The 12,254-nt window shown below is 40.1% G+C and overlaps 2 protein-coding genes across 2 annotated transcripts; one reads left to right on the top strand and one right to left on the bottom strand.

Annotated features, from left to right (window-relative positions):
* Positions 1-5,024: 5,024 nt before the first annotated feature.
* On the top strand, positions 5,025-6,504 carry ch25hl2 (cholesterol 25-hydroxylase like 2). The gene has a single exon (XM_044174660.1). It carries the CDS (start codon positions 5,164-5,166, stop codon positions 6,061-6,063), a length of 900 nt encoding a protein of 299 aa, XP_044030595.1. The 5' UTR covers positions 5,025-5,163; the 3' UTR covers positions 6,064-6,504.
* A 2,859-nt stretch (positions 6,505-9,363) lies between these two features.
* Positions 9,364-12,123, bottom strand: f2rl1.2 (coagulation factor II (thrombin) receptor-like 1, tandem duplicate 2). Its single transcript, XM_044174659.1, has 2 exons — positions 11,886-12,123; positions 9,364-11,231 (listed from the first exon to the last, which is right to left on the bottom strand). Exons 1-2 carry the CDS (start codon positions 12,106-12,108, stop codon positions 10,141-10,143), a joined length of 1,314 nt encoding a protein of 437 aa, XP_044030594.1. The 5' UTR covers positions 12,109-12,123; the 3' UTR covers positions 9,364-10,140.
* Positions 12,124-12,254: the final 131 nt, after the last annotated feature.

The raw sequence follows: 12,254 nt of genomic DNA, 5'->3' as shown, positions 1-12,254 counted from the left end.
GACATAAAAATATATTTATGATAAACGTTACTGCAGTCAGAAATGATGAGTACTACATGTATGAACCTTTAATGTAAAGTATAAATCAACTACTGGACTATAAGTTAATCACATTACACAACTGTTCACCTTCTGCACTCCTGTAATAATAATTATCTATACTATGTATCTATTCTTGTACTTCTGGCCCTTTGACACTTTAATTCCCATCAGCCTCAGCTGTACTTTGTTTACTGCTAATTAGCAAATGTTAGAATGCTAACATGTTAACCTAAGATGGTGAGCATGGCAAACATTACACCTACTAAACATCAGCATGTTAGCATGCACATGTTAGCATTTAGCTCAAAGCTCACTGTACCCAAGTACAGCCTGTCACAAACTGGCTCAATGCATGTGACAAGGAGGGGAGACAAGTCCAGTTAAAGTGCCAAAAGATAAACATGGTGTGTGCAGCTGCATATGGTGAGTGGAATGTGTGTGTGTTTGTGTTGCAGGCAGCGAAATATCAAACCAAACCAAACCAAAACCTGGAGATCTGGAGCCTGGGAGAGAGAGAGAGAGAGAGAGAGAGAGAGAGAGAGAGAGAGAGACCTTGGTGGAGGCCTTAACAGGTGCCATCACTTGAGGTTAACCACCTTCCTGGCATGCATGCTCCTGCAAGACACGACAGGTAAGTCACCGCAGGCAGAAAGCGAGAGGTCGTAACAAGCCTCACAGAGCTGTTATTCTTGTTTCCTTTTGTCTCACTAACGTGTGAGATCAAACCTGCTGAAGTCTCACACTGTATTCTCAGGTCTCTCCACTCCTCTGTTCTGCACCAGGCTGAATGGAGGCTCTGTCTTCCACTCTCGCAGAGGCTGTTTGAGTGGATGCAGACCTGCACCTGTTGATGAGCCCTGACATGATTCTGTTCCTATTCCTTTCATACCTTCAGCGGTGTTAACACATGCTGTCACACAGCCTTAAGCAGCCTTTACACAGAGAAATAAATGTACTCAGGAAGAAACAATAAAGGCCTATTTTCATGACTATCTCTTCTTCTTCTTTAGCTTTAATTCAGCCTCTCATATTTCCACTGCTGAGAGCAACTGGTGAAACAACTTTTATCCATATCTGACAATTACTATTTTTTTTTCAAACTGTCTTTTCTGTTGCATATACAGTTGAACATGAATACAGGTAATAGAAACATTACACTTGCTGTTGTATTGGAGTTGATCTAAACTCGACATACAGTATTTATACATGAATTGATACCAGGTCTGCTCTGCCTTTTCTCCAGGTTATATGCTCTATCTCATATTTGCTAACTGACTGTTGACATATTATGCATGTAATGCAGCAATATTCAGGTATCAAAACTTTCCCTGAAAAACCTTTCCATTGTGGTGTATTTAGTGAAGTCTTTCCATTTGTCTAGTGTGAATTCTTTTTGAGATACTGCAGTTTATGCAAAAGTTTTGGTAACAGTTTATTTTAACCCCAGCCACCCCTCCCTACTTAGTTATTTTAAGCACCATATAAACAATTAATTAATGGCTTATTAACAAACTAACACATTATGATGTAGTGTACAAAAGGACATTTTTAGCGTTTATTTATGTCTCAAAAACTACAGCATAACTCCAACTATATTATTAGAATATGAAATATATCTTCATATTTGATATAAATATGAAATATTTAGTTATATTTACTATGTTACTTATATTTTTAATGAAGGATATTAAGTTATTTATAAATACTCCTGCACTCTCCATGACAACTGAGCAAACTCCATCCACTGATGAAGGCCACATTTATAATTCCACATTTACTGTTCATTAACTGTTTTTTTTGTATATACACAAATACATTAATAAACATTTAAAATGTTCTTATATCTGCGTACAACTACATTATAGTGTGTTATAAACCATTTATTAAGATTTACAGTATATTGGTTATGAATGCTAAATATGGGAATGTTAAAGTAAAGTGTAGCTTTTCGACAGGGACCAGGCGTTACCATAGCTGTGGCTCTCACCTTGTCAGGATCAGTGTAAATAGCTGCTGGAGGATTTCTCACTGTCTGTACTTCAGTGACTGAATTTGACAAACTTAGTTACCTGCTGACATAAAGATGACTTTTGAGTGATAAAGGCCTTTTCTCCACAGTGACATTAGTCTTTATTCTCTAAATGTAGTCAAAACAACATATTTTAGCCCAAATTTTAACACGGCTCTTACCACGATGGTTGTGTTGTTATTGATTTGGTTGTGTTGTATTAGGATCAGCTGCTTTGTTTCATCTATTTTAATTTATTTGGACCTTGCTTTCATGATTGTATTAATATTAATGTTTTATTTGGACATTTTTGAATGTGTGGAACACAGGAAGATTAGCAACTACTGGAGATCCAGTAATTAACAAACAAATAGACAAACTACTGTACTGTATGTGGCAAGAGTTCATTGTTGAGTGACATGTGCAGTACAATTGTTGTTCTGTACTACAAAACCGTCTTTATTGTGTTGAGTAACAAAAGTACATTAAAACCAGTCAATGAAGTACAGAGAGTAAGGAAATGAGCACTCTGGACCTGCACAGTGTTTCTTGGACGTGCAGTGGCAGCGGAGCGCAATGGATGTGTGCTCTCCCTCGGGAGTGAAGGGAGTAGTCTCACACCTTGTCATCGTCTCCTCAGACACCTAGTGGTGCATGCTGGTGATGTGGTGAAGTACTGATTTCCACTTCTCATTTATTTTACCAAGACTTGTCTGGCAAGTGGTATCAGAGAACCAAAAATGGTTTGTGATCGTCCGTATCCACTCAAACAGTTGATCATTGTGGCACTGAAGCAACTTCTTCTTATCGTACTTGAAAATGTGCCAATAGTCATACTCTATTTCTTGAAAGGGTCGACACTTTTGGATCTGACAAGTCAGTCGGTTGGTGGCCAAATCTTCTACCTCGAGCTAATGTGACTTCTGTGACTTTCACAGTTTTTCCTCTGGGTTTGATATAGAGGGATATCAAAGTCCCACGGGAAACATTACGCCTGAGGCAGATAATAAGAGTCTCCAGACCGCCTGCAGCCTTCACTACAGTCTCACTGTGTTGCCAATGAATCATTGACCTCTAGAATTTCACAGGCCTTTTGTATATTGAATCAGTCACTTCACATATTTTAATGAATGGTATAATTGTTACCAATATAGTGGTTGCTCAGATAAATATCATCAGTACATTCAAATCGAATCACTTGTGAACAGTGTTGGTGGTTGAAACAGAAGCCTTCTATACGGTACATATTCCATCCAGAGAGTACAGGAAAAAGTTTAATCAGCTGAAGTGTTGACACAATACTTCTGCTCACCCATCACTGCCAACTGTGAGGTGAAACTGTTGCCGTCTTTTATATTGAGCTCATTACCTTGTCCCAACTTTAGAATCCTTCCTTAAATGAGGACACATCAGATTAAGTTTAGGCAGCTAGCAAAATTATTTTTCAAATCCAGTTGGATTTCTCCTCATTCATTGTTTTATTGCAGTGTCATCTGCGACTGTGTCTTTGGTGAAGACTGGATTTTTACTGCCCTCTATTGGCTGATGAGTGGTATCAGAAAGAGTGCTGATCGTGTGGCAAGTTCCAGTCAGTCCTGTCCTCTGCTCAGTGAGCAAGCTGTGCACTGTAAGTTGTCCTGTTTGGGACAGTATGGATGTGTTTGCTAATGCTCTACGTTTTGTGTTGCCTGCAGTGAGTCCACACTGTTTACACTGCACACAACACTTCTCGCATCCTGTTGCTATAATTCATCCTCTTTATAAAGTGTATCACTAATGTCCACACTGAAATGTGTTTGTTCTTCTCCATGACAAACTGTATATGTGCCTTGGAAAAATGTCAACCAATTATGAAGTTATATTTATTATAACAAAATGTTCTGTATTCAAGGTCAAGAATAAAGTTTGAACCTCGGCTTTTGAGCCGCCATTTTAAGGACAAGAAGTCCTTAAATGCTCCAAAAAAATGAATGAATGACAAATGAACATCTACAATTCCATGAAAACTGGGCAAACTCCATCTGCTGATGAAGATCGTGTGATATGACTGAAAGCTCCAGAATGGCTATAAAATGCAACTTGTGGTGAAATTGTTTTCTCAACTGCTTCTCTGAGGTTAAGAACGAACTTTGAAACTCATATATTTATTATGTTTTTGTTCGAAAGAAACATTTGGTGCCATAGCCCCTTTCTCACGGCGTCTGTGTTGAAAGCCTACATACTGCTGCTGATAGAATCTAATCAAACATAAATGATAAGTCAAATGACCTAATGTCTGACTATGAAGCACAGGGTATCACGTTATTTATTAAAACCTCCCCTTTCTACAAAATGATTGTGTCACACCATAGAAACAAGAGCTGTGGTCGCTGCTCCACTTCAGTTTTCAACAATGAAATACTTTTTTTTCTGTAAAGAAACTCAAACTGAGCAATAAGTCAACAACAATCCAGAATCGGAAAGGAAGTGCTTTTGAATTCATGTCTCATTTGACAGCTTTTGCTATGATTAATTACTCTTTAGGGCTCATGCTGTGGTATATGTGTGTGTGTGTGTGTGTGTGTGTGTGTGTGTGTGTGTGTGTGTGTGTTTGTATGCTTGATGATCTGAGAATGAGAAAGACAGAAACATAAACCGGCCTGTTAACATACAGTAGTGAGTATATGACTTGCTGTGGTATACTTAATGTCTCCATTCTGTTAATGTTAATAGCTAAACAAGACCGCCCCTAGTTTTTTGTGACAAAGTCAGATTCACAAGTAAACGGAAGCTCTCTCTGCATGATTTGGGTCAAAAATGAGAGCTGCGGCGGCCCGGCTCCTGAGTTCTGGCTGCGGTCCTTGTGCCCATGAAAAAGGGCCTTTACAGAGGGCCTTCTTTTAAAACACACAGGGGTGGGTGGAGGTGGGGCTTGAACATACATAAAAGGCTAAGACAGTCCGCCAGTCCAATTTGGCACAACATTACCAGACAATTTGCTGTTGCTTAACCTATACGAGGAAGCTGATTGGATCTTTCCATTCATTTAGACCCTCTTTTTCCTCTCCCGGGGCTTGTTAGAAAATAATCCTCTCAGATCGGTCCTCTTTTGGAAGAGAAACGCCACGTTAGTGATGAGCACAGACAGGCTACTCAGAACTGAGGCTTTATCCTGGATGTCGGATGAGGACAACGTGACTGGGGGCCAGTCCCGGGGCTTGGTCCTGCAGCCCGCTTGGGACTACCTCTACCAGAACCACCACGACCTCCTGAGGAGCCCTCTCTTTCCCGTGGCCCTCTCCGTCACCACCTACTTCTTCCTGGTTGGTCTTTACACTGTGCTGGATCTGCTGGCTCCCACCTGGCCCTGCATTAACCGCTACAGGCTCCACCCTGACAGACCCGTCACCTGGCCTCACATCTGGACTACCCTGGGTGTCACCATCTACAACCATCTGCTCTACATCTTTCCCGCTGCAGTCGCCCAGTGGCTGTGGAGGCCGCCCACCCCGTTGCCCTGTGAGGCACCCACTTTCTGGAGCTTCTGCCTGGGCATCCTGGGCTGCATGGTGGTCTTTGACTTCCAGTATTACCTGTGGCATCTGCTGCACCACCGGGTACCGTGGTTATACCGCACATTCCATGCCGTGCACCACCAGTACAACCAGCCTTTCAGCCTAGTCACCCAGTACCTGTCTGGCTGGGAGTTATTCAACGTGGGATTTTGGGCTACAATAGACCCCATCCTGCTCCAGTGCCACTGCCTCACAACTTGGGGCTTCATGGTCTTCAACGTCTACGTTTCCACCGAGGACCACTCCGGCTATGACTTCCCGTGGTCCATGCATAACCTGGTGCCCTTTGGCCTCTGGGGTGGTGCACCCAAGCACGATGCTCACCACCAGCGTCCCAACACTAACTTTGCCCCATTCTTCTCTCACTGGGACTGGCTGGGGGGCACCCACACTGGGCCAACTCCCTCCAGCCACGCTGCCACGGGAGAGCAAGACGAGATGAAAGGTAGAAAAGAGTAATGAGCTTGAATGAATCTCTCATTGACTCTCTCTCTCTTTTACTCAAACTGCCTCTTTTTGCACCTGCTCTCATTCCAACACACTTTGCTTTTTCTCTCTTCTCTCCTACAGACCAGTTTATCTCCTTTCTGTCTGTCTGCCTTTCCTGTCTTTTTGATATTATTATATTGACTCATCCTATTTTGATATCTTCCATTGCTCACTAACAGAACTTGGATATTCTTCACAATTTAGGAGTTTTTATTATCAGTCTAACATTTCTGTCTGGTAAGTTGTTGAGAAGAATGATCTTTTATGTGTGTTTCTTGTATAATGATAGTATATTTTCTCTTATGTATTGGTGTATTGTTATGTTGTCTCCATGGTATTCTCAGGTCAGTTTCCACACATGTGTAACATGTTTTGAGCTACCTTGAAAAATAAAAGCAAAAAATAAAACCACTTACTTGATAGCTGTTTCTTTATATGTCACTAAATAGATCTTATTGCGTATTTGCTGATGGTAGATGGTGCGATCTGTCAGAGTGATTACACACACGTTAGCACGTACATTCTCCCTCTCTCCCTCCTCAGCACTGACCCGCTCACTCACACGCATGAATAGCAGCCTTTTAGCTGCATCCCAGTATGATGCGTGGGTGTAATACTAATCTATCATCCTCCCTTTGAGACAAAATGCTCTTACTGGAAGAGTTCTTCATTAAACTCCCCCAAAGACAATATATTAAGTCTTCAAGTGTGAAAATAAAAAATCAATATTTCAAGGATGTCTTTTTGTTCACAGCAGCAGGAGTTTTTCTTTGAAATATCTTATGTTGGGACCAATAGAGATTGATTGTTGTGAGGTTTAACAGATTTTTCCACTGATTTGATTTTTCTGAATAAATCAAAACATAAAGTCATGCGGCTGTTTTGTGTAGATCAAATACAATTCTAAAGAAGTACTGACCACTTCACTTGAAAATGTAGAAAATTGTTTTTTACTTATATGTGGTATTACTTGCATTTCAACAAACAAACCAGCAGAGGTCATCAACAGCTTCTACAGACTTATTTTGACAGAATAATCGCTAGTAGAGCAAAAGATACACACTTTTTCCTTTGTGCAGTATCATAACTATTAATATCACACAGGAGATGTGGTGTGTCATAGTCCTGTAGTGGTGATCTAGTCCCACACTCTGTGACTCCTCTCTCTCTGTTGTCAGTCACTTTGTAATGATACTGGCAGAAGAACTGGTTTGGCCTGTTTCTGTTTTACAAGGGAACTGAGTGTTGCAACAGATCGTGCTGATTTCAGAAAACTGTGTGTCTTTGTTACAATTATTCTACTACTGGGATTTTAAGTATGAATTAAATAAGCAGACTTCATCCCTGCTTCTGGTAATGGCATCTCTTATGTCAAACAAACAAGATATAACATTGAACACTGAAACTATGTCTTGCATTGAGCTCTTTGGAGTGCAGCTACTGTAAATGTGTCTGTACATTTTTAACAATCATAGCCCAAATAATATGTCGACGTTCGGTTGACTGTTATTGGCCTATTGGCAAAAAGGATGACATTCACCGATGGCAGTGGCCGATGTTTGTTGTGTCGCATCAATTTTGCGCTGGCTAAATTTTGTGTTGGTTATTTGTATTTGTTGTATAGCAGCTAAAAAGGCTTTTGAAGCAGCTATTTTTCAAAAAAGAATCTTTTTCATGTGAAAGAAAGTTATATTAAAGGTTGATTCATAAATTTGTATCATTCAAAGATAGTGTAGTGAAGGGCTTAATGACTTTCAGTTCAGTTATTTTTATAATGAAGATGTCTTTGTTTCCCTGGCACAAAAGGGGGAATAAATAACAACAAAAATAAAATAAACAACTACAAAAAAACCTTTGGCATCGGCGCAGATTTTCACAATGGGTGCGCCCCTACAAATAATGAAAGACTTTCCATTCTTGCCATACCAACGCCGCCTCTCATGGCTGTCATAACAAAGCTGTGCAGAGAAATATGATGTTATTATGTTGTGTGGAAAAGGTTCCAAGTTCGCTATTATGAGGAAAACTTGTTAGCATACAAGAAAACAGATTTTTTTGGATGTGTGTACACTTGTATCATGTACACCTTTAAGTAATCTGCCTTTCATTAGTGGTCATGTATTCTGCTACAGGAAGTGTCCCGCCCTGCATAATCCACGATGTACCCAAATCATTAAACAACAAATGATTTCCCAACTTTTACAAATCAGTGTTTTAGACGGTCTTAAATTACCTTCAACTCTTTTTCCTTTCTCTGTTTTATAAAACTGTCAGAAATATAATCAGTCTTAAATAAATATAATCCTTTCTCTTGGTGGTATTTCAACAACACTTATCCTTGACAGCCACAGGGTGTTTTATTGAAATTTTTTCTTAGAAAGCTCAAACGTGTGATTTTTGAACATTTCTGTTTGCCCTGGTCACAAGCTGTAAATGTAACATGGCCAGGGAGTGGCTCTGTCCCCAACATGTGAAAAGAAGCTATTGTACTCAGAGTTCTGACAAAAGGTAAGATGACACTCCACAACAATCATTTACCTCTTTAAACAGCCTAGAGCTGCCTCAACCACTCATTAAACAGGAAGTTATCACCATTCCTGGTCTGTGTGTGTACCTGGGGGAAGGGGGTTAACTCTTTGGGTGGGGTTATTGCTTGAAACACATCAGTTCACTTCTTATCTATAGATAAAAAACCCAGGAACATTCTCTTTGGTTCACAATACCCCCTTTGTTGACAGCATATTGTCTTTTAGAAGAAAATACATGTTGTATTAAGCAGGAAACGTTAACTGAAAATAAAATGTATGACTAAAATTCAGACAGTATGTTGTCCAGTTTAAAAAATAAATAAAGAGAAAGGCTGCATTTAAGACCAAAATCAACTATCAAGAGAGAAATCCATTACAAAAGATCACTAACTGTGGTGTATCAGTAAATAAAAATAAACGGGAAAGTGAGCTGTGTGGCGTTTTCTGCCTTTCATATATAGGTGAAAGGTCTGACACTGAAACTAGTGGGAGGACAACCTGTTTAGATCTTCCTCATAACATGCCTCGTCACGCATCACCCTCCCTGAGTAACAACAGTAAAGTAAAACATAAAAACACCACAATTTTCCTAACATTTCCACAAGGTGTAGAGAATGATCCATGACAATGAGTCTCATCTACATCCCTCTCCAGCTGTATGATAAAAACAAGGCCGGTGACTCACTGGACACAGGACTTTGGTTACGCAATATTAAAAAGGAGTTTCACAGAAACTGCATCCTGTTGTTTTATCATTTATTTAAGAAACTAGCAACAATACCACATTTTTTCCTCATAACTTTCAAACTCAAAACTAAATTAAAAAAACTTTCGCACAAGTGGTTTAAAATGACAAGATAAAACTTGCTGGGTGCAGGAATGTGCTGAGCAGGCAAGAAGAAAAAAAACGGAATGAATATTAAGTACACATTTTCTGTCATTGATTTGACTAAAGCTACACTGACACCTTCATCAAAGTCATAACTTACACTATACACGCTTGTTCATTTGGTTATTTTATTACCGATGTCATTTGCTTTAGATGGTCTTTAGTGCAGTGAACTAGGCAGTCAAAATCTTGGCAAAAAACACATTTATCGGACATTGTGTGAAGCCAGGGAGGACTAAATGTCAGTTTTTAACAGGCCTCTCTCTCTCTCTCTATATATATATATATATATATATATATATATATATATATATATATATATATATATATATATATATATAAAAATATGTATTCATGTTTCACATTTTAACACATTTAAAATGTTTAACATTTTAACAACAGTTCATAATGAAGTTATATACATCTTAAAATGTACTCTGCCCCCATCCCAACACAGTCATCTTCACATTTAAAATTCATCTTTGGTTATCTGATGCGTTGAGGTAAACTGGTTGCGCCTGACCTATTTACTGATTCCCAGTGCCGTAAGGTTTTGAGTACACCAGAGTACAAGCACAGGCATGATGCGGGATGTCTTATCAGAGTCTTTCTTTGCTCTCTTTTATCTGCTTAACAGCTACTGCTCTGTGTGTTCCCACTATCCGACACATATGACTTGCTCTTCCTGGAATATTTCATGGAACTGAATGAAACTCTCATCCGCTCCACAGTCCTGCTGCTCCTGCACAGCAGAGTGTTCTTCACGTGGTTTCTGAAGTCCTCAGACACAAAGTAGTAGATAAACGGGTCCAGGCAGCTGTTGAGGCTGGCCAGGCATAATGTGGAGATGTAGAAGCCATAGCCATTATTTTTCACTCCATCCTTAAGTAGAGAGTAATGCACCACCAGCATGATGTTACTGGGGATGAAACACACCAGGAATGTCACCAGGACGATCACAATCAAAACCACGGCTTTGTGGTGGTTCTTTGCTGCCGTACTGTCCTCCATGCGGTTCCCCAGAGCCCTGAGCAACAGAACATAGGCCACAATGATCACTATACAAGGGACGAGGAACACAACCATACCCATGAATGTGAAGTAGTAGTAGGGGAACTGGACGGAAGGGAATGGATTGAGGGGGTCCTGTATAAAGTTGACATCGTGGCACGTGGTTATGTTGGGGTCTTTGAGTTTGGCGGTGTGGTCATACAGGTACAGAGGCGTAGTGGTGAGCCAGATGAAAGCCCAGATGACCACACAGACACCAACAGCCACTTTGTTGTTCTTCCTCTGCTGGGACAGAGGGTGGACCACAACCCAGTACCTCTGCACACTGAGGCAGGTGATGAAAAGAATGGAGCAATACATGTTTCCATAGAAGAAGCTCACGAGGACTTTGCACAGCGGCTCTCCGTAGATCCAGTTGTTGCCGTTCAAATGGTAAGAAATTTTTAGGGGCGTCCAAATGACAAAAAGCAGGTCAGACAGAGCCAGGTTGGCCATGTAGATCGATGATGGGTGCTTCTTCTTGGTCCTAAAGAGAAATACCCAGATGGCCATGCCGTTGGCAGGAAGCCCCACCGCAAACACAATGATGTAGGTAATTGGGAGGAAGACTGTGGTGAGGCTACTCTTCAGTGTGTCAGATGTTGCCTGGTCCACAACAACTTGTCCAGAGTTTTCAGGGTCCTGAAACCCGATGAACCCCCGTCCTTTACCTAAACAAATATGACAAAATTAAATACATATTAGGGCTGAAATGATTGGTCAAATGGACAAAATATTAATTGCCAACTATTTTGATAATCAATTAATCATTTAAGTCATTTGTCTAACAAAAATGTTAAACATTTCCTGCCTCCAGCTTCTCAAAAGTGAGGATTTGCTGCTTTATATAACTATAACTGCGATTATTTTCTGACAGGCTAAAAGATTGCAGATAAATTATTGACAGATGAATCTATAATGAAAATAATCACTATTATTGTAACTCGAGCAGTACAATGTAGGCTAATGATCTCACGAGGTTAGACAGACTATGCCCTTAAACAATATCTGTATAAGTTACTCTTGATATATATTATTTTCTTATTAAATAATTGTAAAAAAGAAGCTATGCCTACATTTCTCGACCACTTCCGTCTTTGTCAGCTGACCACAACCCAAGGTTAAAAACATCACTTCCGTCAAAAAAAATCGCTCTAATTAATTGATAACAATGTTTTAAAACAATTAGCTTAATATATTCAAATATTAACAGAGTAGGTGTGTATTAATACACTCTCTTGGGATGAGACTGACTGTGTCTCATCAGCTCGGTATTAGCGACCTCGCTCTTCGACACAAGAAACCCAGAAAGGTTGCGACCTCACCTTTGGCATCAGAGACGGAAAACCAGCAGAAAAGGATCAGCAGCGACAATAACCGAGTAAAATCCATGTCTGCGACGCTCTCCCGCTCTTTGTTACCGTCTACCGTCAACAACTTCTTATATGTGGAATAACACCTGCAGCTGGAAGGACACACCCCGAGACCAACTGTTCGGACGTCACGTCTGACCCGCCTGCCTTGTCTGCTCTGTGTTAGTTTTCCCATCGGAGGTTTCCATGGAGCTCAAGGCAATTCAAGGCAGTAGAGACAAGATGGTCTTGAGTTTTTGAATTTGAATGCCTTGAATAATGCATTTTATTTTTCGAATCAAAATTTTAGAATTTATAAAATACCTCACAGGTATTCATTTA

The sequence above is a fragment of the Siniperca chuatsi genome, linkage group LG18 (assembly GCF_020085105.1).
Source record: "Siniperca chuatsi isolate FFG_IHB_CAS linkage group LG18, ASM2008510v1, whole genome shotgun sequence".
NCBI lineage: Eukaryota > Metazoa > Chordata > Actinopteri > Centrarchiformes > Sinipercidae > Siniperca > Siniperca chuatsi.
This window is presented reverse-complemented; position numbering and strand designations above follow the sequence as displayed.